This window comes from Monopterus albus, unplaced genomic scaffold, assembly GCF_001952655.1.
Source record: "Monopterus albus unplaced genomic scaffold, M_albus_1.0 scaffold4.1, whole genome shotgun sequence".
NCBI lineage: Eukaryota > Metazoa > Chordata > Actinopteri > Synbranchiformes > Synbranchidae > Monopterus > Monopterus albus.
The window spans coordinates 5180279-5205835 of NW_018127884.1; the positions used below are offsets into that span (position 1 = coordinate 5180279).

The 25557-nt window shown below is 40.7% G+C and overlaps 2 protein-coding genes across 4 annotated transcripts in view; both read right to left on the minus strand.

The window, feature by feature from the left end:
* scube2 (signal peptide, CUB domain, EGF-like 2) overlaps positions 1–19551 on the minus strand; it is a 21546-nt gene extending 1995 nt beyond the window's left edge. The window contains exons 1-23 of the mRNA XM_020608669.1: positions 18976–19551; positions 18412–18528; positions 17953–18078; positions 17401–17535; positions 16312–16437; positions 16065–16181; positions 14550–14639; positions 13681–13797; positions 13418–13540; positions 12549–12665; positions 12256–12378; positions 11814–11930; positions 10652–10741; positions 10384–10506; positions 8902–9069; positions 8345–8551; positions 2964–3134; positions 2098–2265; positions 1418–1579; positions 1218–1280; positions 927–1061; positions 380–532; positions 206–285 (exon numbers count right to left, since the gene is read on the minus strand). Coding sequence (XP_020464325.1) covers positions 206–285; positions 380–532; positions 927–1061; positions 1218–1280; positions 1418–1579; positions 2098–2265; positions 2964–3134; positions 8345–8551; positions 8902–9069; positions 10384–10506; positions 10652–10741; positions 11814–11930; positions 12256–12378; positions 12549–12665; positions 13418–13540; positions 13681–13797; positions 14550–14639; positions 16065–16181; positions 16312–16437; positions 17401–17535; positions 17953–18078; positions 18412–18528; positions 18976–19063 — 2916 coding nt within the window. The 5' untranslated portion in view covers positions 19064–19551. The remainder of the gene's footprint in view (positions 1–205; positions 286–379; positions 533–926; positions 1062–1217; positions 1281–1417; positions 1580–2097; positions 2266–2963; positions 3135–8344; positions 8552–8901; positions 9070–10383; positions 10507–10651; positions 10742–11813; positions 11931–12255; positions 12379–12548; positions 12666–13417; positions 13541–13680; positions 13798–14549; positions 14640–16064; positions 16182–16311; positions 16438–17400; positions 17536–17952; positions 18079–18411; positions 18529–18975) is intronic.
* Positions 19552–21733: 2182 nt separating this feature from the next.
* Positions 21734–25351, minus strand: sinhcafl (SIN3-HDAC complex associated factor, like). 3 transcript variants are annotated; one of them, XM_020608739.1, is made up of 7 exons: positions 25064–25351; positions 23796–23956; positions 23562–23661; positions 23352–23466; positions 22575–22725; positions 22326–22443; positions 21734–22234 (listed from the first exon to the last, which is right to left on the minus strand). In XM_020608739.1, the coding sequence occupies exons 2-7, from the start codon at positions 23921–23923 to the stop codon at positions 22136–22138; spliced, it is 711 nt and encodes a 236-aa protein (XP_020464395.1). In that variant the 5' UTR covers positions 23924–23956; positions 25064–25351; the 3' UTR covers positions 21734–22135. The 3 variants fall into 3 exon arrangements, with proteins under 3 accessions (XP_020464395.1, XP_020464388.1, XP_020464404.1); XM_020608732.1 differs by having other exon boundaries at positions 22575–22728; XM_020608748.1 differs by having other exon boundaries at positions 22142–22443; positions 22575–22728; positions 25064–25313.
* Between the last annotated feature and the right edge of the window lie 206 nt (positions 25352–25557).

A 25557-nucleotide genomic window follows, 5' to 3' on the forward strand; every position in this document is an offset into this window, starting at 1 on the left:
TACTATTACTATTGTTTTAAAATGGGTGAAAATATACATATAATAATTGTTGTACTTCCTCCAGTGCAGTCTATTTAATATAAATGCAGACTAATGGGTACAATACAAAAAAAAGGGTAATTCTAGCAAAATGTCAGAATACAGAACGCAAAGACAAGTACACTCTGATAGCCACTTGTTTACAACAGGTATAAAATTTAAATACCTTGAGAATTTCCTGGTGATTCTCTGAAGCGTATAATCTTCCATCTCTGACTATGTCTTCTATCAGTTCTTGGTAGTCCTCTGAAACAAAGAAAGTACATAAACAGTTCCTTAGTGTGACAAATCAAATGAAATCTGTGTAACAAACATACAGTAGCATGGTATTTCTACTTACCATCATATGTCACATATGGGACCTGGAAGCCTTTTCCGCTGTTTCCCTCATTGGACCCAAACTGTATCCAAAGCCTCTTGGAGCGGGAGGTGAAAGCAATTGGGCGTTCGTATGTCTGACAAGTCTCGTAGGTTGTCACAGAGTTGGAGAGAGCTATGAAGTAAGGACATGAGCACAAAGGACAATGTCTAAAATGAACGTATAATGATTGAGATCATCCCAGAGGTGTTCTTTGAGGGACATATCAGGGGAACGTGCAGGCCACACAACATGTTACATGTCACACATGTCTCCATTACTGAGTACTGATCACAACCTGAGCAGACTCCCAACTCAAAATAAGTAAACAACAGTACTTGTATAACAAATACTGGGTAATTTATGCTGCCCAAATCTATATTATGTCACTGTTTACCATGGTGTGTTTATGCTTTTGTTAAGTGTACATTCATGCTGCTTTGCACACACACATTATGTTCACTTAAAAAAGGATAACCCCTTTGTGGTATAGACTTCCCTCACAAACACACACACAGTTAATACTCACAGCTTTTTCTCATTACTAAGTAGTCTCCACACTCATCCTCAATAGGCAGGTAAATCTCTGGGACCACAATTAGGATCCTGCGTTTGGGCGGTGGGTTGATGATCCAAGTACATTCAATATTGGCTGGATAGTTGCCTGGGTAGTGGGGAGACTCAATTTAGCCAGTAAAATCTCCCAGGTCTCCACACTCATCCTCAATAGGCAGGTAAATCTCTGGGACCACAATTAGGATCCTGCGTTTGGGCGGTGGGTTGATGATCCAAGTACATTCAATATTGGCTGGATAGTTGCCTGGGTAGTTGGGAGACTCAATGTAGCCAGTAAAATCTCCCAGCTCTCCTCCACATTGTCGGTCTATAAAGTGACACATATGCACCAAATAATGTAAGCATTTATTCTTGGTGCAGCAGAGTGAATTATCTGGAGGTGAATCCCAGATTGCTGCTGTGTGTACATGTTGCAGAGGCATTACTTTGCACAGACATACATACTTTTGCACTGCATGATATTAGTGGAGCCATCAAAGTCAGTTGTGGTATTTCCGGGGCAGGCGACACAGTAGTTCTGACCAAACTCTCCTTGATATGTGCCCATCGGACATCGGATGCAGCGGTGTGTGCTGGTGTTGTAGTAATGTCCTGGCGAGCACTGGACTGTAGGAGCCAAGGACAGTGATACAAGGATGTCAGGTGATATAATGTTCCCAGAATTTACTACTGGGTTAAAATGGGTGTTTTAATAATTTTAGATCATTTGAAAGCTACTTGGTGGGTTCAGAAAATCCTGCCATCTTATGTTTTTGATTATGCATAAAAATACATCATTAAACTAAGACCAAGACCTTTTCCCTCAATTCCTGAAAGGTTTTTAAGTGATTCGAGCACATGTACAGATAATACAGCAGCTGCAGGGGGCAGCAGAGCTCCTGTCAACACCCCAAACAGCTCCATAACCTCAGCAACCCCATAATGTCCAGTGAAATAGAGTGTTTTTGTTTTTTAAATGAACAACTCTAAACATTTCACTTTATATAATAAGTTTGACATTTTTTTCATAAACTTTCTAAGCATTATTTAATCCCTCCACTTATGTTAAAACATGAGAAACTAAACTAAACAGGAGTTATCTGGTTTTTACCCTGCAGGCGCAATAACACAGGTGACTTTCACACCTTTGGTCTCACACTCCTGAAAGGTAACAGCACCACTGTGCTTGGTGACCAGGTTTCCTCCACAAGGGAAGCAGGAAGTGCGGCCCACCTCTGGCTGGTACCTTCCCAGTGGGCAGGGCAGACAGGGGATCAAGCCATTATGGGAGTACTGACCTGGTGAACACTGACCTGAATACAAACAAGCAATGGGCCGAGTCAGAGTGTGAACTGTTAGGTGTAGCAACATTTTTTGTACATTAGCATCTCACTTACAAATCTGTTAGAGCTGCACCACATGGATTAATTAGATGTAGTTATTTGTTTTACTATGTTCCATGTGCAATATGAGAGAAAATACTCTCCTCTTCCATTAGGAGCCTATAGCAAAGCTTATGCAAATGTCAATGGAATGCTATGTCCAAGTGCACCATCTCTCACACAGTGACTAATACAAACATGCCAGAGGGAGTCTCCTGATAGTGTTCCTTGTTTAGTCTGTCAGAGATGGGATCTGGGATTCAGCCCAAAAGGGACTGTGATAACAGCACAGGAAGAGACCTAAACATAGTGGCTCCTTCAGCTTTTATTCAGGACCGAAAGAGGCTAAATTTGCCTTTTGAATTCAAACACACGATCAACATCTAAGTCAGAGCTTCTTTGGCTTTACATAGAGCAGAACATCTGCCAGTGGGAGATGCTTATCAAGACACCTTCACTTCCTGTGTGGCTCATAGTCATATAACAGTTAGCTGCATTTTGTGTCCCTCTGTGCTTTTCCTGCTTTTTGTTTATTTGTTCAAAATTTTATAACATGTTTCCAAGTTCAGTTTTTTGTATAAGGCTACAACAAAAAAAATTGCTTCAGTTGATTGAACACAGTGTCTCACCTCCACACTGGGACATGTTTCGAGCTCCGACCACCTTGGAGACTGGTCTTCCTTCAGGTCCAGGACAGACCTCACAAGATGTTTGTCCCTCCTCATCCTGATACGTCCCAGCCGGACATAACACACACCTTCCCTGATCCCTGTCATAGTAAGTCCCAACACTGCAGCTCACTAACAGACAAACAGGGAAGGATCAAGATAGATTTTAGGTTATTACTTTAATGATGTATTTGTAGCAACACAAAACAAATGCAACCCTGACTGTACGCACAGCAAACTGTAACTTAGGCCGGCAATGTTTGTCCCAGGAACAGTCATGCTTGTGGTTGTTTGTCATGTTTCTGAAAGCTGGTAGTTTTGTCCCAGCACTGAAGTGAGATGTGTTGCTATAAACCTACAATATATAATTTTCTCATAAAGACTATTGTGATATGGAATCGAGTTGAAACAAAGTTTAATTATTAAAGGACGATGAAATTAAATGTTTTCTTTAGAAACCATAAACCAAACACTTAAGACAACCAAAACAGACTGCTGCATGTGAACTTGTAATTTATACCAATTTAGCAGACAGACCGGTGTCAGAGTGCTCAACTGCAAAAACCATAAGAAACAGGGGCATAAAATGCAGACATGAATAGACAAATGTAACAGGACGCCTTGTGTCTACACATAATCAAACTGTTCTAACCACAACAGTCTTAAACATAAGTACAACCACTCAACTGCTTCTCAAGTGTAATCAAACAACACCATGTACTGTACCTACTACAACCAGTTAGAGTTGTCAGAGCTGATCCACTGTTTTTGCTTTCTTCTGAATATTTTTAACTATTTATCTAATGTCTGCTCAGGCAACCTTTAACAACTCATAAACAGTAGCATAAGAGAACACATTATGACGCATCATAAAGCACCCATAAACAAACTTCTTTGAAAGTTTAGGGCTAGTTACAGAGACTATGACTTTTAATAAAAAACTAGTCATAAATATCAACGAGTCATGGTGATTGTTATGTTCAGTGTGTTTACTGAAGTTGCTTATTAATATTAAAATCAAACTAGACAGAATCTAGAGGACGGTCACAGAGAAGGCAAATATTTATCTAAGCTAGCACAGTGTAAGAAAGGTCAGATCAGAATTCATACTCTTCTTTAACGTCTCACTCCTCTGTACATTCACATATTGTCTGTTAACCCCTCACAAACTGGATAAAGTATGTAAACACAGAAGAGAGAGTCGGTGGAGAGACGACGGCCTTTCACATTTGTTGAACATTTACTGAGAAGCTTCTGAACAAACTGAGCAGGTTTTGAGATAACTACAGAAATGACATTATACTTGTTATTCTTGCACGCATGCAGCTCACTTTTCATTTAAAGCTCCATGTGCGTGTTAGTTTACAACCTCATCTGTGTTCACACCCGGAGCTGGTCACGTGTCCCTTACAAACCATGGATATGAACCAATCAACGCAAAAAAATGGAAATTGAGCATTAAAGCATGTAAAGTGAACGTAGCCTATTTCATCAATGTCTCCAATTTACTCCACCCTGATGCCAACAGTGGCGGCGGCACAGTAAGGCAGTGGTTAGTGTTGATGTCTCACAGCAAGAAGATTTGAGCCCTGGCCGCCCCAGGGCCTTTCTCTGTGGAGTTTGCATGTTCTCCCTGTGCCCTCGTGGGTTCTCTCCTGGTACTCTGGCTTCCTCCCACAGTCCAAAGACAACTTAGGTTGATTGGTGACTCTAAGTTGCCCGTAGGAGTGAGTGTGAGGCTGTGTGGTTGTTTGTCTACATGTCAGCCCTGTGATAGACTGGTGACCTGTCCAGGGTGGACCCCGCCTCTCACCCAGTGTCAACTGGGATTGGGTCCAGCCCCCCACGACCCTGTTTAGGAATAAACAGTATAGATAATGGATGGATGGATGGATGGATGATGCCAACAGTGGAGTCACAGCGCTCTCTGGTGGACAAACTACATGAGAGTGTCACAGGTAATAAAACAGCTCAAGTGCCTATGTTTGGCTTTCTATAAATTTAATTTCTTGTTACTTCTTATCTGTTACAAAGGTCAGTGCTAATTTATCTGCAATTAGCTTAAACGGGCCTGCTCATGTGTCTATCGGGCTCTACTCTCTTTAGCTTTAGTTTAGATACAATTCAAGATACTCACACACACACACACACACTTTAAACAAATGCACAGGGACACACATCCACAAAACCCCAGCCATTAGGCTGTTAAAACACTTTTGCAAACCAACCTAATGGAGCTATACAAAAGCACTGAGACAAGAGCGCACCAACTCTACATGTAACCTGTCCTAATCCTAACACGGCTGTACATCAGGGAGGAACTTTTAATGCCACCATAATCACTCTCACCTCTTTTACAAGCAAACACAAAAGCAAATCAAAGAAAGTATTTCCCTCTTATCTCTCCAAAGTGTACAGGCTTGATTAAAGGGACCAAGCCATCGTTTTTCTTTGGTTCCTCCTATTCAGAGCGATGCCTATAATTAATTTGGGAATTACTGCATCTGTTTGATGGTCTTAAGAACTTGACTTGAAAACTGAAGCTGATCTCACACAAGAATAAATCAATTAAATCCAAAGCTTTTAGCAAAAATGTGCCTCAGCTGTAGCCGTTAAGCTGTCTGTAAGTAGGAACCACTATCGCAAAAGCTTTAGCATAGCTCCATTATACACAGCTCAGCAAACTGTTAGATTTTCCTCTAAAGAAAATGTAATTCTCTCAAGAGCAGTTCATTTTTGAAGCCTATTGTTTATTCTGAAAGACCTTGAGGAGCCGTCAGTGCATTGTCCTCTTAACAGCTTTTATTTGACAGAGGGAAGCAGTGAGAGAAGAGAGAGAGCGAGAGTGAAAGAGAGAGAAAACCTTGAAGCCTTTCAAATGCAAAGAACAGTTCTATAGAGTCCTCGAATTGATGGCCCCAAAGAGGTGTAAAAGACCTTTCACCTCTATTCAACTCCCCAGTCTTTGCCTACTTGATGACATAGGAAAACACTACGGTATCACAGCGGTAAGGCACTGAACCCAATAAAAGGGGTCAGGTTTCTGAATCCCCCCATTCTGCTCGGTCCAATCGCTGCTTGCGCCCATCAAGCGGAGGCCCAAACAGCTGATGCTAATTGATTCCCATGGTGTGGCTGAAGTCAATTCTCTTTAGCAGTTTAGTGGCTGGGGGTCATGCAAAGTGGCCCCAGCTGGGGAGGGGGGAGACAGCACTCAAACTGCTAGCTTGAATCAACAGCACTTCCTAAACATCTCTAGTTTTAAAACAAACATGTAAACAAGTCAGTTGCAACAGTCAAACAGAGATGGAGGCGCACAGTTCCACAGCATCATAATCTTAACAGCTGCTGCTGGCACTTGTTTTACTTGATATAAATATATATTCTGATGTAGTCATATCCTGATAATGTTGAGTAAAAATTAAACACCTGAACAACAGAATATTTATATAATGAATAAACTAAACCATCCATACAATTTGTCTTGTTTTGTCTGGTCTTGAGCAATATGACACAACTGTTCCCAGTGACCCCAAAACACCAGAGGCAGAGGGAGAAGTGCTTTAAAGAGTGCACAAAGGTGAAAGCATATTTTCTCCAAACGCACAGGAGGCTGTGTTGTCGACCCTCTAAGGCAGAGAGAACAAACCCCAAATGGGCTTTTCAATGGAGTGGGCAAACTGAAAAGGACTGAACTACACTCTGAGCTAAAGCCAGAGAGGGAGGTGGGGAGGCGGGCAAAAATATAGCTCCTTTAAAGAGCTGGAGTTTAAGAAGAATGTCTTTCAGCCCTCCTTCTCCCAAATTGCTTGTCTGCACCCCTGCCACAGCCAATAGACTGCTTAATGTTGACCTGAAAGCATAGTGGGGGAGTTAAGGAATCAAGACACTTAAGATCTGTGTTACTGAAAGATAGAAACAGTGAACAGGAGCAGTTTAGGTTTAAATCATGTCAGTGCAGCTCAGCAGCTGAAAAATCACTGCTGTTAATGTAGAGGACAAAAAAACACTTGGTGATACAGGGAGATGTACGCAACGAAAACTGATGATTTTCTTTCAACAAACATTACCTCAAAAAAATTATAAGATAATTATAGCTTCAAACAAGTTTTGGTATCTAACTAAAGTTCAAAGAATGATAATACTTCCATCACTTCAGTGGTTCCAAATGGGGACAGCAGAGGTTGACTAAAGATCTGGGTCTATATCAGGTTCAAACATAATCAACATTTGTGGTAGACCTGTGGATATTGCGCGAAGTGCATAGTGTTAGAATAAATATTTAGACATCTCAACAGAAGAAAGGCACCAGTTTCCTCTCGCTGATATTAAGAAAGCAAGCAGCAGCAAATAAACTCACTGTGAGGCCCAAAACTAGTGTTAGGTATTTTTAGTCAGATAGAAATTGGATAGATACTTTATGTATTAGAAATGTTTAGTAGAGATAGGATGTCTAGTTAGACTGTTAAATGCTAGTCATGCTTATGAGTTTCTACAGGGTACATCTGGTCAAGGATAACTAACACACATTGATTTGCTTCATGTTATGACTACTGCTATGACCAGCTGCAAAGCTGGTAACAGAGACGTCTCGGTTGACGTTTCTGTGTAGTATGGGGCTAGCCCAACCGAGGGGCTATAATGTATAGGCCTGGTGGGTTCAGGGTCTTTCATCTTACATCTGCCTGTGAGCAGTTTGGAGGTGCAAGATACCTGAGCGTGTAATGTTAGTTTTACCTGTGATCCTTTGAATAAATCAGCACTGTTTTGAAGTTACTTGGACTGTCTCGTCTCTCAGAGTTAGCAATGGTAACAAGAACCAAAGACCAACAGTAGGGACGCAGAGTCCCAGCAGCCAGAGAAAACACACGCCAGCCTTTGACTCTCTAATACTGACAGTATGTGGTTGTACTTAATGTGCAACATTTAACATTTTCTCCATCACAAGCTGTATATAAAACCCAATTGAGAGGCAACAGCAACCAGGAGACCTGCCACCAGCGCTCATGTTACACTCCTAACCCAGGGAGATGCTGGAAGATCTCACAGCTTGAACGTCCAACAACAGTCTCTCTGTTCTACCATGCAAACCTGCTCTCCCCTCCAACTAGCACATTACAGCACATCTACAAGCCAAATATGGCACTCATATGGCCAACACCTGCGCCAAATCATTAAACCAGCTTGTTTCACTGGTATAGACCATTTCATTTAGTCTACTGTGTGCGAAGGGGCTAGACACAGCCACTGCTCCATCAACGTTTCCAGTAGAAGTGATGCCTGGCGGAATAGGGCAGTGAAAGTAAACTGATCGATGAAGCAAATACAAAAACTAGACTCACCACACTTCCGGCCCACCAGCACCTGTCCTGCCACGCAGTGTCCCGCCAGCTCTGCTAGCTGGCCCAGACCCTTAGATAGCTCGTAGGCAGACCCAGCAAAGTGGAAGTGGAACTGGTCCCGGTTGATGGACTTCCTAAGGGTCCTGATGGTCTTCCTGAGCTTCTTCTCTGAGCGTCGGCGCACACAGTTCATATCACAGCTCTCTGCTGAGAGAAGCACTTGATGCCACAGCTGTTTCCAGAGCAAAATTTCATCTCACAAACCTGTAGTAAATCCATGCCTGGATGACCCCATGCTTAGCTAAGCATTCCCATGAAAACACTCCAAGTCAGGGAAAGAACATTCTTGGTCACCATCCATGTATAACTTGAGAGAAATAAAACAAAAACACTTCAATCCCAAATCTAGAGCCCACCACCACCGCAGTCAAGTTAAAACAGGAGATACTTTAATAGTTTGGCTTGTCCTGTGACATAGAGATGGTGGCGAAACAAAGAGGTGGAGAACAAGAAGCAAAGGTCACAGGCAGGCAGGGAGGAAGTGCAGAGAGACCAACCTGTTACCTCCTCGAGGTTTACATCCAGCTCAAACTCAGCTGTGATCGAGGAGCCATCCTCCTCACCAGCTTTCCTGCCATGGCGGCTGCGTGATCGCTGCCCTGAGGAGGTGCAGCGCAGGCTCACATAGCTGAACTGCACATTTTCAGTGAAGAAGAACCTGCTATCTGTGGACACGGGAGACAGCAACCCCCCCATGACGACACCACAGCCAGAAGACACACACATACAACACATAAAATCGTAGAATTGTTAAAGAAATTTATAGACAGCTTCACAGAAAACTATAATTTTGTAAAGAGCATGTTTAAAACAATCCTTGTAGAGAGTTCATTTGATCATTTTTTGTCATGTGAGTGTAAAGTTGGAAGGTGAAAAAGAATAGGAAGTCAGATTTCCTTTATTCGAAAAACTTTTCATTAACTGTGAGGGATGCAAAAGACCATGCAAAACAAGAGAAGCAAAACACTCTTACATTCGGAAACCAGTTTGATTGATGGCCAGGTCAGACCCAACCGAAAGGCATGCTATGGCTAATTACATCCTCCCCTGTCACTACCAGACAAAGGGCAACGCAGAGACCTTCAAGACTCTCCACAGATTTATTTTTTACATTTACCTTTGGTTTTTGGTTTACTTATGTTTTTTAACTAGTAACACAAAGGAGCCATAATTTTAATCCTTATCAATGTGTAATCTGCCTTGTGTTTGGAGGTACTGTTAGAGCAGAGACACACCAAGCCGACGTGAAAGAACTACAGTAGCAGCGACAAAGACCGACCTCTGCTTCACCTCACGTCAGCTTTGTCTGGCCCAGTCAGTTGAAAAAGTGACACTTGAACACAGTGCACAGAGTACAGCCAACGGCTAACATAGCACGTACACTCTGCACCTGCATGACAGAAATAACTCCCCCTACCAGCAGTAGGAGGTATCTGTATTCGCCAATCAGAAAGGGAAAGAAGAATAGCTAGAATGTGGAAATATAAGCTATAAACAAAACACCTCTCGTTCAACAGCTGCTGTTTATAGCTGCTTCTAATCACGACTATGTCTGATAAGAAGTTACAAATGACACTGCCTTTCTCTGCCCTTGGTCTTTTGGTTGTGGAAGAAGAAAGGAAGTTGTGGAGGCAAAAAACAAGGAGAAACCACACTAAATGTGTGAAATCATGGACACTACAGCAACAAACTGAAGGGGTTTTCCCGAACCATTCTCTTCTCGTGCATTGATTTGCTAAGATCAACAGCCAATCAGAGTGGTCACTCTCTCTCTCACCGACAAGGTCCAACCACCGAGGCCAATTCAACATATCAAATCAGCCAAAAGCCACCAACAGGGAGTGACTAGTGCCAACGGTGCAGGACACACAGGGAGGACGAGCCCCGACAGACGCTTACCGACAGCCAGACGGTGGCTGACAGCCAACCGTCGGCTTGATGTCTCTGCCCTTGGGCTTGTTGTGTGGCAACCTCTGTACCTGAGTGCGCTGAGTTTAAGCTCTCCTTGAGTTTCTCCTGACTTCGTTTTAAATTGCACCTTGCAGCGCCTGATTTAAAAGTGGCTGTGGTCTTAATGCGTGGAACACTGGTTGTTTCTGGGCCTGCAGGACAGAGGAACAGAAGATCTTGTCATTTTGATTTACTTATACATAACAAAAAACAAGGAAAGCCCGAGTTGTTCCTGAGTTACTGTTTTGTGTGGCAGAGCATAAAGATAGATGCAAATCTGTGATGTTTTGTACTTGCCTAAGCAGTACAAGCCACTGTTGTTCTTTTGTGCGTCAGCCAAGCAAGGCAGAGGCATTCCACAGGTCACCGTGTAAGAATCCTCTGCCCCTGAAAACACACAAGAGGCTGTGACTCACAGACAAAAGTTAGGACCACAAAAGCCAAGGAAGAGAGCAAACAGGAAGCATGTAAGAACATGAAAAGTAGTGCTACCGACTGGTGTTGACAACTATTCACACACTTACATGTAAAACAGCTTAATTTACTGAGTAATTGTGTTTCCATTGGCATGGTTTAGTTGTCGCTTTACCTTAACATAGCTGCATCAGGTGATACCTGACCTGTAATGTATCATGCCACTTTATCATGCAGAAAGGCAATGACAGACTTGACTGTCAGGTCAAGTCACCAACTGGTTCAAACGCTGTTCTTATCATTCATCATGGAGTCTCATTGTTTGCTATAATTTGTCAGAGCTATTTTGAAGTCCTTTCATCCACTGCAGTGTTTCAGACTAATCAAAGAACACCAAAATGATCCTGATTTAAATATAGACCAACTTTTATCAAGTAGAAAATTAGTCCTAGCAGCTAACAGCGGGGGATTAGACAATGCTTTTTGCAGTCCTCTAGCAGTCACCTCCTCACATGTTTAACAGACAAGATGTGAATCTGTATTATGACCTCAAAGGCACTGTTTAGTTTGCCACAACAGCAACTTAGAAACTTTGGGTAGGATTGATTAAGACTGTTGAACCCTGACTTGGCAAAAATATGTTAAAGCACTTCTTCATGTAATTATATTAATGCAATTTGTCCTGCATAAAAATCTGAAACAGATTTTTAAAGACTGTTGAAACTTAGGAATAATTTCATTTGAAAATATCTAAATTTGGATTTTTCCACACTTCTATTTTACTGAAATCTCTGCTTCTTTTAAATACTGTAAGATTGACAGTGACAATGTCAAAGCTCTGACAAAGTGCAGCAACTGGGAGCAGAACAATGAGAATCCAGTGACGCTTTGTTCTGTCTGTTGAATAATAAGAGGAGGAACATATGCAGGAGTGTAACAAGACTAACAGTGACTCCTGTGTTGTGTATGTACAGTAAATCTGCAGGTCAGCTGTGGGTCATGAGAAGGAAGCACTCCAAAAGAAGATGGGTCTCAACCAACTCACCACTGCTGATGTGAACCTGGGACTGGCATGTCAGGAAGCAGTGGTCCCCTCCCTCCTGTTTGCTACAGTTCAAGGTAGGTTTAGAGGGGGGTTTTGCAGGTGGCAAACCCTCATCCTCTAGACAGAAACCAAAACAAAACTCCAAGGTAAATAAGAACATTTTTTGATTGACGTAATGAGGAACAGGCACATGCAGGTGAGGAATGAATTGTCCAACATCCTGACAGCCACTAACAGCATCGTAACATTTGAGATGTTTTTACTCAAGCACAAGAATACCGAGTAAAAGAAAGAGAAAAGAGAACAGAATTCAAAGTATCTCCTGTTTTTGTCCCCCAAGTTTTAGTCCAAAATGTGAGATGTCATACACTTATTATACAAGTTCCAAAGAGCCAGGATGACAGCATTCAACACATGTGCCTCTCATATAGGAAGGGCTTACCAATGCAGTCCTTTTTGTTCCAATGTAGCCTATAGCCAGGATGGCAAAAGCATTCAAATCCACCCATGGTGTTCTCACAACCATGCTCACAACCGCCATTGTTCACACTGCATTCATTTATATCTAAGAGGAAAAAGATCATCATTATATATAGAGGGTCTGTTTTTCCAACACATCAATGAACAGGTACTCACATCACATGTGCTTTTTAGCCTAACACATCTCTACACTGAACACCTGTGTGTTATGCTCAAGCTGTTATGTGTAGCTCCCTCCACCCAGTTCAGTCTCACCTCCACAGTGGGCCAGTCCATACATGGTGTAGCCCTTGTTGCACAGACACTGAAAACCACCAGGGGAGTTCACACATGTGTGATCACATGTCCTCTCAAAGAAACACTCATCTATATCTGTAATCAAAATCAGACAGATTGCATAATAGCAGGGCGTTAGGTTGCAATCTTCATCAGGAGGGATTTCCCACCCACAGACACACACGTGCATTTGATCCTAAATTTTCCTACTCAGTGAAATGTGATGTGCGTAGTTTGCTACAGGTAAAATACTGCTGATTTTTGATAATAGTGTGTTTCAGTGTTTCACTGTAGTTGCATCAGGTCCGATAATAATTACAGTGTTTCACTGTAGTTGCATCAGGTCAGCATTATTAAAGTTAAGCAAATCCAAAGGTAAGCAAAAGGGTAGCCCCGTTACCAAAGACCAAGGTGTTTAAAACATAATATAACACTAAAAAGAGCCAAATTCCAGAGGGAAACAAAGTATATTCTAATGGTTTGCTTTTGGATGGTATTTTTTAAATATAAACCATTATTCTGATCAGTCTTAAATCCTGGTATTTTATCTACTTTCCCATTAAATTCAAAAGGAAAGTGTGTCCAAATTTGTGACTGGTATTGTATGAAAATACATTTTAATTTACTTGGACAAAAATGAGACACTTGTTTTTTTAAACATACAGTATAAAACTCTTTATAGAGAATGTACATACAGTAGGATCAATGCCTGGCACAAGCATGTCCTTAGGTTATGATGTCCCAGTCTGTCTTCAAGAACATTTGTGCAGCTAAATTTTGCCCCAGACTCTTAATCAATGTCCAGAGTTTGAGGAAAACAGACGGTAGGAGGAATCAGGAGTCATTACCTTGACAGGAACGTTCATCCGTCAGCAACTTGAAGCCTTTTCTGCAGTTGCATTCAAAGCTACCAATGGTGTTCCTGCAGAAGTGATCGCAACCACCATTGTGAAGCTCGCACTCATCAATATCTGTGGGAAACAGGTGATATTCTGACAACACTTTAGCGAGACTTCCTATGCAAATTCATCAAGCTGAATGCCAGTACCATGAGTCTCATGCTCCTCTCAGATGGAGGTTTTTTTTTTGTTTTGTGGACTGGCAGTCTGACCTTTGCACGTCTTTCCATCGGGCTGCAGTGTGAAACCAATGGGGCAGCTGCAGCGCACACCTGTGGATGTGTCTTTACAGGTGCAGTCACACCCGCCATTGTTCACCGCACAGGTCTCTGAAATTACAGCCCACAACATGAATGTATATGAATGACCTTACTCTGTGAAAAATGCTACATTATTCCTCAATGTCAGATACTAGATCCTTAATAAAACAAAACCTTGATTACTGAATACTGTGCTCTCAAAACACGTGCACTACAGCGTCAATGTAATATTACAAAGATACAGTTTCTTCCAAAGATTTTCATTTACTACTTAAACCACTTCGAACACTTGAAGCAATGGAAATTATTTTAAAATCCTTATAAATGCTGATGGAGGGTCTAATCCATGGTTTGTATAGTGAACAATTATGTAGCACCTTACACAGTTTAGGTACATGCTGGCATTCAAACTTAGCCTAACAACATGTACTATTTGTGACACATTATAACACAGCACGAGACCCCCAGAGCTCATGTGCTAGCCATGTACCATGTACAAAACACAATGTTTTACATGCCTCAAGTGCCCCAGAATCACACAACTGAAAAATACCATACAAAAGAAAAGATTCACACTCTGCCCTTCCCAGATCGAAGGAAAACGTGGAATGTACCACACTGTCACCAATGCATATTTTTTAGGTGGGACACTGGGGGCGAGAGAGCGAGTGTGTAGTCATTTCACAGTTTGCTCAAAAGACTGAGGAATGCATCGGCTTACTAGAAATTACTGCTCTGCCCTGTTTGACACCCCAGAGTGGTTCCTGGCATCTCAGCCTACTTTCACTGCTCGCCTCTAAATGTAGGAGTCTAATTATTACCCATTAACAGTCTTCGCTTGACCCGTTTGTCCACCTCAGTAAAGGATGTGGCGTTATGGTTTGAGGACTCGGTGGTGGCTTCATCTCGTTCTGTGACACACAAAACCAGTCATTAACAAAGTAAGACTTGCCATATAAATGTATTACATTTGCTAAATAACTTTTCTGCTGACTCCAGCTGTGGGTATGTGTGTGTGTTGGCTGCCCTTCAGTAAAAATATACATGTTTACACTTGAGATATTCAGCTTGTAGTGGCTCAGTGCGGGTCCGATAACACAGCAGATCAGTAAAGTGAATCTGGAGACAACATCGCAGTGATACACCTGGACCTCACACACACTGCTGTTGGTGGAAAGAGAGATAATAGCCACTATCTGACAGCTGATTCTTATCCTTCATAACCATTGTGTGCAAAAATACACACTGCCTAACAAGAGAACTGACAGAGGGATGTTTCCAGTTACCATTTTCTCAACCGTTCATCAAGGTAGTCCCTGCATTACTGAAGACTAAGTCAGATGTAATGTAAGCTGTTCCTGGAATGTGCAAACCTTGAGCTGAAATAACAGCCAAAAACTGAATCATACCTTTGTCACCCCACTCTTTTTAAAAAGTATATACGTATGTAAATAAAAAGAGCCCTGCCAACACTGACGGATGGTTGTGGCTTTTGATGTTCTTATCAAACTGTGACTGCCAAGAAATATGAAAGACACACTGAACACTAAGTAAACAGCCAGTTGTAACATCCAGTTTTTTCCCTTTACTGTCCCCTTAGTAGCTTTAAGGTCGTTAAAATTGTCGTAAGATTGCATAATGAACACTATCAGATTGTTTATCTTCTTCCTTAAAGCTATACATTGTTGTTAACAACATCTAGCTTCAAGCTTAATAAAGAAATCTTTGGTCAAGATCCACTTAATAACTTTCTCCAGGGCTTTCAACAACATCTCACAGTCTTGTTCAGGGCTCCATCACCTGAGGAAGACTGTGAGATATGGGGAAAAAGTGGTTTGAAAACCTTAAGTTTAGAAACTATTATTTTCGATGTCAAGAACGAGCATCCTTACCTTCTCACCCAAGACTGTGGATTTTTATGCCTGCACTATTACATCAAATTGAAACACTCTAGATGCCTTGTACATCATTTTACACACATTTCCCCTAAATTCAGTCTGACATAATTTGTATCTTTGGAAACCTTTGGATCTTTTTAAAATTTGCAGTAATGTTGTGTGAGTTTGAACATGGTTTGGCTGCATAGCATGAATTTATAATGACTGAGCTACTGGCAGGTCAGTTGGAATAAAAGACAAAGTTTGGCTACAACATCAGAGGTTAAGATATGTTTTTAAAGAGGGAGTTAAAAATAAATCTGAGAATATTAAAGATGAAAGAAAATGACTGAGAATGTAAGGGATGTATATTAGTGCACAGCATGCAGCAACTTGACAGCAGCCTTATGTCTTATATAATTTAATGTTCCCTGTGAGAATTAACAAGTGAGTGCTTACCTACACACGACCTCTTGTCAGGTTGCAGGGTGTATCTGACATGACACTTGCATATTGGACCGTTCTCTGTGTCCTCACAGGTATGCTGGCAGCCTCCATTGCCATGGTTACAAGTTACTGCAGGGTCAACAAGATGCAACAATGAGATGCATTATCCATGCAATGTCTGGAGTCAACTGTGTGGGTTTTTGTATGTGTCTGAGTAAGTGAGCAATGTGAAGTTAGCTTCATGCTGTTGAGCACGTACAGATACAGCCTCTCTGGTTCCTGGCCAGCTCGAATCCTGGACGACACTCACAGGCCACACCCCCTTTGGGTGTCTCTTTGCAGATGTGAGCGCAGCCGTGGTCCTTATTCATACAGTTGAGGCCCTCTGGGACAAAAAGAGGTAAGAGAGGTACACAGTGAAGCTTTCCTACAGTCGCTGACCAGCTACACATAAAGGCACACATACTGAGGGATTAGACCGGCATCCTCAAAGACACTGATTGTTCTCACACCTTACACAATACAAAAACATCAACCACTGTGCTATTTTTAGCACTTCTAGAGCAGAAAAAAAATTCTACAAGTGGAACAAAAGTTGTTCAAAAGGTTAGTTCCTGAAAACAAGGTTCCACAAACTGATCTAGTAAGCTACAACATAGTAATACTTTGAGCTGAAAATGAGATAAGATGAAGCACTATTAGAGCTGTAATTCTTAGCCCGAACCCGACCCGACTGTCGGGCACCCGACGGGTTCGGGCTGTCAATCAAAAATGTACTTGTCGGGCTCGGGCCGGGCTCGGGCCGAATTCTGTCGGGCCTAACTTTTCAGGCCCAATTACAGCTCTAAGCACTATGGGTCACAGCTGAGTGGACAGGTCCACAGGATATAAAAGGGTTGTCAAGACCCAGGGGCTTGGAAAGACAAAACAAAGGGACTTTGGACTAATCTTTGACACACACCACATAGACGAGAGTGTTGCAGTTATTAACTTATTTTGTTCTGTGGGGCACAGAGGGCCTTTTTCCCACAGCATGTTGCTGCAGCAAATAAAAGCTCAGTGAGGGGAACCTGCTTGAACCTGTCACCCCTCATTGTGCTGTCAATCCTAGATTTGAATGTGATTATTGGAGAATTTGCTACATTATTCTCTGCCTGTTTTCACAGCTTGATATAATTAACATATACAAGCCTCCATAAATATACACACAAACAACACAAAGTCAAAAGCTCTTTTAGAAATGAACTAGGCACTGTTTTAGATGTGTGGGAGCGTCATTCTGAATTGTACTTAATAGAAGCAGGCCTCACTGCTCATTACAGAACAAGTGTGCATGATGTACACTCACCCACAGAGCGTTGGATGCATGTGTGCTGGTTGTCGCTCAGGAAGAAGCCCTCTTTGCAGCGGCACTCATAACTGCCCATGGTGTTGACACAAGTGTGTTGGCACCCACCATTGTTGAACTTGCATTCATCCACATCTACAGGACAGTGGGTCGATTGAATTGATTAGCAGTGTTTACGAAACCACGGAAACGTATTTGTTATATCCTCTAGAGTCCTCAGAAATGAGTGGTTAACTTATATAAATCAAATAAAGATGTTTCCTCTAGTGTTTACAAACACTGCAGATGTAAATCATGATTTTTCAAATCAAATTTTAGACATAAATATTTGTAAATCTTTTAAGTCACTCCAGGAATAAAACCAAAACTGTTTGCTTTAGGCTACAGTCTAAAAGTTTACTGAAGAGGGCTAAAGAAAAGAAGTCTGAACGGGTGTGAGAAACTTCACATACAGCCCACACAGACATGAACTCTTCACCACCAGAGCTGATGATTCAAGGGCTCTCTCGTCCACTTAACACTATTTACTTTGTGGTTTTACACTGCTCTTACCTATACAGTTATGTCCGTCATGTGCCAGATTGAATCCATCATAACAAGTGCAGCGATAATTGCCTGGTATATTGTTGCACTCATGTACACAGCCTCCATTGTTCTCCAAGTCACATTCATCAGTATCTAAAAAGAAAATACAAATTAATACCGAACTACTGAACAGTCTCTGAATTGTAAGAGCAAGTACTTGAGTGCAATAGGAAGATGTATGTGTATGTTTTAAAGAAATATAGGAGGAATAAATAGTACGGATATCAGATTGTATACACCTATAGTGATTCACAAATAATATAGATAAAATCATGTTGTAAATACAGATAACTACACAAATTATATATAGTGTACAGATATATAAGCTATCCAACAAAATCTAAATGTTTAAAGCTGAAATGGTTTTAGTAGGCTACCCAGGTATGAATGTGACTCGAACAACTCACTAAAGCAGAGACACGTTACCTTCGCAGTGTTTTCCATCTCCTTTAAAGCCAGCTTTACACGTGCACTTGTACGAGCCTTGGGTAGTTTGACAAATAGCATCAATGTGACAGCCATCACTTCCCTCTGCGCATGGGTCTGCTGAAATCCAAACGACCACGATTACCAAAAACCATTTAGTCTAAGAAGTCAGATAGTGTTTGATATTTACCATATAGCCTACGCACTATTGAGTGTGCCGTGTCTTGTGAGAGTATACTAAAGAAGACGAGCAAGAAAATGTTAACTGACAAGCAATGTAAACATACACGTCCCTACAGCAGATTTGATAAATCCAGTGAAAACCAACCTGACAGTGAACAAGTTACATACAAAACAAAAACTGTTTTACAAACTTATGGGTACATGGACGACATACATTCCCGTAGCAACAATTTAACAATTCCTACATGTTGAGAAATTAAACGAAAATGTAAAAATCACCCCTGGGGAAACAACAAGAGCGCGCTCCTAAAAGCGTGCGTAAAGTAGCACTCTCCACGGCAGAAAACGCAACACACTTATCCACACTCACTACAGTCCCACCTCGAATCTCTGGAAGCGCTGCGCTTTGGCGACTATTTAACAAGAGGAAAAACAAACAAAAGTCCCTTGCAGCCCAAATAGCTCCCATGGTGATATGATCCAAGTTTAGAGGTCTTCTCAAAAGGACGCGTACGCACTGAAGTCGTGACCGAGCGTCCGCCTCATTTTCATTCTAGCCTGTCAATCTGCTTCACAAGAGGCATTTGAAAAGAGAAAGGAGTGTATGTGTGTGTGTGGGGTGGGGGAGCGTGTGTTTGAAAGAGAGCGTGAATAAGAGCGTGCATGCGCATACACGTGCGTGAAAACCCCGCTTTTGAAGCAGGACTTCATCAAGTCAGTCAGAAAGCCAGTGCAAACCGGAAGTGTAGTGACTACGCAAAACGGTACAATGCCAGTGTGCTTGAAAAGGCTTTTATTTTGAAGGCTATAACCGCCTAGCGCGCCTGAGTTTTATAAAGTCTTAGCTCCGTAAACATGGACTTTGACACCCGTTTTAGTCGTTAATGAGAAACGCCCGCGATAAAAAGAGCAAATACGCACAGAGAATAAATATGGGTGATAACAGTTGGTTAGCTAACTTGGTTACCTACTAGCTAACCAGTTAACAATGAACGTGTAACGTTATCGAAACAGTTTGGTTGCCAGGCAACAAAGGTTTATTGATTATAATGAGGCGTTCAGGTCGTATCGTGTATATAAATAAATCTGGAAAATGCATCTAAAACTGTATACATACATCTTCTTTTAAAAATAAGTACTTTATTTTTATTTTCCCAGTGCAAATTCCTGTTTCTTGTTCGCAAATTCTTTTTTGTTCTCTCTGCCTTTTATTGTTTGTCTATTTGCTGTTTTACAGGACATGCGCATAGACATTGAGAGCCACTGTACCCGAGCCAAATTCTTCGTGTATTCAACACACCTGGCCAATAAACCTGCTTCTGAGATTTGAACACTAAATTGGCTACAATTCATTCAGTTTACAGTATAAAAGCTCTCGGCGAACAGCTGCAAAATACACTTAACAGCAGCTAATTTAGGGCATTTGTCTGGTGACTACAAAGTTGGCATAAGGGTGAGCAAGGGATAACCTTTAAAATAAAGTTAAAATAGTCCCAAGTAACATTTTTTGTCAGAATGCAACCATTTACAACTTCTACTAAGCTTTTGAAAAGTTTCCATTTTATGATTGTTTTAGCCACACACACACACTATGGTGGAAAATATATATTTAATTTAATCGTTAAACACACTCCTGCAGAGAAACTAAAATAAGCACTCAAAACTCCTCCTCACTACTGCGTTCAATATGCTGATCACATGGAAGTATTAACCTTGTTTAAAACCAATTCCGTGCAGCTCGTCAACCACCTGCCGGCGAAGTCTAATACCACAAGTACACGTTTTTCCTTTCATTTTTTTTAATTACAATACAGATCTACTTGATGGTACAGTATACAAAAAAGCATTAAAAAACATCTACATTGCATGTTCAAACGAAGTGCACAAATTAAAAACTGATTTACTGAAAGGCTCTACACCAGTTGTCTCAAAATTTCAGTAAAAAAAAAAAGTTTTGCAATAAATAAATATAAATTTCATGAGAATCATATTGAAAAGGTCAGGTAATTCATTAAGGCACACCTCTCATACTAAATGTACCTTGCAAAAACAATATGGCAACTCCATAAGGACAAAAAGAGCTTATTTTCCATCTTAAAAGGAGGCATCATTTCTCCTTTTAATAATAAAATGCCTGAGACAAATTTCTATATTAAGGACCTTTTCAGAGCATTGCCTGTCATTAAGTTTGTGATCATGTTTTGAAAAGAAAAACTGCTGACTACAGTATTAATTTGAGACAGTATGCACTATAGCTAAACTGTGCAACCGGGACATGATTTGAACAGGACACAAAATAGCAATTATGAATTGTGATCAGGAAAATGTTAAATTATTGCTGAAAAAATGGATGCTTTTTACAAGCCAATTTGGTTGAATAAGGATCCACCACTTTATGCTGTAACAGCAAAAGTGATAGACAGCCCTAGAGCACTTCACATTCAAAATGTCTGCATAGTTTGAACTTTTGACAACTGCTTCTGAAGATAAATCCCAGCAATGACAATCACAAACACATTTTCTCCGACAGCATTTTTCTAACTAAAATGTAGAGTAACCGTAAACATAGGTCATGTCTTTATATCCAGTTTCTGACCACTGCATGAAATTAGCAAACAATGTATATTGCAGATCACTGATGCTGCAATAAACCTTATGTAAAGCTCTGCATGCCTTTAGGGAAATATGTGAGAAAATGAGATGTGACAATGTGGTAAAAATTATCAACCGAGTTAGCATAAGAGTACATTTTCAGCACATTTCAAACATACAAAACTTAAAAAAAAAAAACAGAAGTAGTGGTTTGCCATTCCTGTGATTTAGTCTGGATGTACCAAGGGCCAAAACTGTGTATTTACAAAATCCACTTTAAAAACATTTGACTTACAGCATGCATTTTCATTTCATTGAAAGCTGTACAGAACAAATAAATACATGACTTTTGTCATTTGAAAAGGCTGATGAATGTACTGCATGCATGGTCAAAGCACATCAACCTGAGTCAATGTGCATAAACTGGTGAAAAAGTGACATAGAATGTTTCAAACTCATGTCATGCTTAAGATGTGAAAGTGTCAGATTATTTGTTTTTACTAATACACACATTAAAAGCTCATTAAATTAACACAGATCCCTGGGGTAACAACAGCCCTTTGATGTATTAGAAATCTTACAGAGTCAGCATCTGCACATAAGGAGCAAACTGATCAGACAAAAACATCGCAGCAAGTTGAAGAGCCACTCCAACACACAAAAAGCTGGTTTTAGAAATACCTGGTGTCTTTCATATGCACACTTACAATTTGACAAATTATGAAAAAAGAGGTCTATGTATGAAAAGGTGACTAATTATTTACAAATCACTGAGCACTTAATACAAAATAATCCAAATCAATTTAGAACAAATGGAGCCTGAACAAAATTTAACCTCATCCTATAAATAACACTAATGTCAAGATTTTTTTCCCTTTTTGTTTTTTATATAAAAAAAAGAAAATCAACTCTATACAAAAGTTTAAAAAACCAATATAAAAACGGAATATTAGGTAGAGAAGAAACATCTAACCGATTTACAGAAGGTGGTGATGGGAACAGGGGGTCTGCCACTGGAGACAAATCCAGGTGGATACCATGGATAACCCTACAGGGGGATTCAACAAAAGCAATCACCAGGTTTCTTTCACATCTTCTGAGAGCTGTGGAGGAAGTGTGTCTGGAAGGTGTGTGGCCACCTGTGTGGATGCCAGGGTCTTCTGCTTTTTGGAACTGCAGCAGGGCTTGAAAAGTCGAGGATCAATAATCACCTCTCCAAAACGCCCCCTGTAGATAATCCCACAGCACACTTTTTGCCTAAAAGGGGGGAAAAAATGAAAGATAGTACTTTGAGTTACTCATCACCTTAAAAAAAAACAAAACAGTTTAATAAATCTGTTCTGTCAGGTTGTCAAACACAAAGCTGTTCACTGAGTGCAGTAGCCTGCCTTTTCCAGTAGGAACGGTCCAAGAAAGAGAAGATAGAAGGATTCGAGCGCCTTTGTTTGGACTCGATGTCTGAGCCATCATCTGACTGGTTGCTGTAACTGGGAGACTGGGCAGGAGACACACTGGAGGTCGTGCTATGGGCATCCGAGTCTGCTTGGGGAAGAAAAACATTTAACATCATCATCACATTGATATGGCAAACTGCTGACTATCATGGACTAAATCGTTATTACTTTTGATTAAAGGGAAAATCACTCAAAATACCAATTTAGGGGATGTTTTGTTTTTTGAGAGTTTGGCCTGTTGGTCACTGGCACTAGGACATTTTTTGTGAGAAATGAATCTGCGTGTGTTGTACAATCATCAGTCCAAACCCCAAATGTACTTAGTCTCACTGAAGAATGAAACTCAAAGGTTCATAGAGTACATGGAATAAGTACATTTGACACCTTTCTTTATATAATTTTCAAACAATTACTTAACAAAATTGTTGCTAATTATCTATTTGAAGAGTGACTATATGTTTCAGCTCTGATGCCAAGTCCCACCATATGCTGCAGTTACACAGCGTGTGCCCTAACTCAAAGAGCCACAAGATGCTGCTAAGTAGTCATTTTTAATCAGGCTGTCTGTTTAGGCTGGAAAGAAAACACAAGACTGACTGAAATTGCATGCAGCTGTAATTCTATACACTTACTTGGTGTCTGATTAGTTTCAAATACAAGACAAATCTCTCAACACACACAAAGTGGCTGGTCAATATATTTAAAACTTACTTTGTCTCTTTAACTTGTGGAGCTTCTTTAGCTTGCTTTTCTTCTTCCCATCACTGTTCTTGATCTTCTTGGGTTTTGTCACCTTGAATCCTGGCCCCGCTCTGGCATCCACGACCTGGGTTGCATCAAGCAAAACATCAAGTCAATTTACAGCCATAACATTACCATTAGACAAGTGTGAATCCTACTAGTTAAGTGTAAATCATTTACATGATTCCAGTTCTTCTTGGAGCCATGAGGCAGCTTCTTCCATCTCTTCACCAGTAACACACAGGCGTTGCAAATGTCTCCAACACGGTCTTCTGATAGCCTTGACAAATTAATGAACATACAATCAAATATCATGCACATAGTCATTGTTAAAAATTTGCACCTTAGTGCAGTGAAACATGCAAAAAAAAAAAATACAACCATACACAGTATTAGTGAAATGAAAGCTTTTACCCAAAGCAGAGTCTAAACGTCTCTTCATATCGACTGCTGTCTGTGAAGCGTGAACTAGAGGACTTGGTCTTGCAGATGCAACAGCCATCGTTACTCCGGTAAATCTTTGACTTGTGAAAGCCAAACATAATCTGTTTGTTGGTCAGTGTTATGGCAAAAACCTGAAAAAGCAAAACAAAGACCGGTAAGTGCCGGTCTCGGTAATAAAGACCCGAGGATGTCTGCAGACAGTTGTGCTTTCCACTATTGAGAAGGGGGCGGTCCCTACACACACACACACACACACACACGCACACAGATATAACCAAACCATTCTTAAACAACAATTGTAAACCTATCCTGTATGAAATGCACTTTTTAGGTAGCAGTGCTTTGTATCTACAGTTCACAAACAACCGAAAAAGCGTAACTAATTTTAACTAAAACATTAGAGTATCTTATGGAATTTAAAAGCAAGCAGAGGAGACACTAAAATAACCGATAAGAATGGAATTATACTAACGTTATAACCCAATGTTATTGGTTATGTTGTCAAGAAACATAACAGCGACGAGCTAATCAAGTTAGATTTGATGTAGTAACGACTGGTGCCAGATGCCAAACTTTCAGACACTCCTATGGTAAAACAGTTAAAACACGCGAGGTCCATCACAAACGTTACACCCACAACATAGAGTTCTACTATCGTCAACTGGCTGCAATAATACTTTTCCGAATAATAGATAAGTAAACAGGAAACTTTGCGGTCGTGTGAGCACAAAGACATCAAAAATAGTTGATGTTAGACATTGTTTAGCCGTGGATTCATCCGCGGTGAAAACTCGAAACAAAAAGCGGGCAGCAGCGCTTTCTCAAGTGTAGAGACAAAAAGCTATGGGGCTTCGTTGATTTGTGTAACACGCGGGTTTAAACAACACATAATTAACACGGTACAATGCATTTACGTTGTCAATATTTTAATCAAGTACAAAAAGATGCGATTAATCCATCCTTCCCTTTAAATTCTAACTTTACCCCGCTAGAGCGCCAAATATGGCTCATTGTTATTAGCTGTTAGCATGCTAACTAGCCGACTCTGCTACCATCACCACGCCACGCTCTCGTTCACTTCCACGTTATCCCATTGTCGAGTCTTTGTACAAACAAATGGAAACGCACACGTCATGTTACAGTTACACCGCATTACGATCAGTCGCTTACTACAGATAACAGGTCAATAAAATTTCACGAATGTAATTTCTGTGCAAGAGAAATAAAAGTGCACTTACTGAACAAAAACTTTGTATCTTCGCCGTATTCTTTTCACGCACTACGCATGCTCTTACTACTACTGCATACAGCTGCCCATTAGAATATCATTAGCATAAAAAGCTATAATGAAAGGGCAGCACGCACGAATACCATATAAGGGGTGCAACCGTTGAGTTTCAACCTGGATTCAACCAATCGCTGCTATCCTCGCGTACTCTTTAGAAGGTATGAATGATGGGAGATGTAGTGAACAAGCTGAAGAACCCCGTGCCGTCAGTATTTAACGACCTATTTTTAAACTCAGAATCCCATAAACCACCTGTCTTAAGGCTTTAAAGAAAAACAGCTTTTTTGACATGGCGCGAACTAGTTTGTTTACATTTTCTATGCTGCCAAAGCACATTATCAGAGGATATAAATGTATTGTTGAACAGTTTGTCAATACAATAACATAAATTACAGTTAAATGACTGTTATACAACTATGATTTTAAGCAAAACTATCGGTTTTT

Excerpts from the sequence above, each read along its gene's own strand:
- sinhcafl (XM_020608732.1), bottom strand. The coding sequence starts at position 23,923 with ATGTTTGGCTTTCACAAGTCAAAGATTTACCGGAGTAACGATGGCTGT. Across the intron at positions 23,662-23,795 it reads ACGTTTAGACTCTGCTTTGG|GCTATCAGAAGACCGTGTTG; the intron begins GTAAAAGCTTTC and ends TAATTTGTCAAG. Across the intron at positions 22,729-23,351 it reads CCACAAGTTAAAGAGACAAA|CAGACTCGGATGCCCATAGC; the intron begins GTAAGTTTTAAA and ends TTCTTCCCCAAG.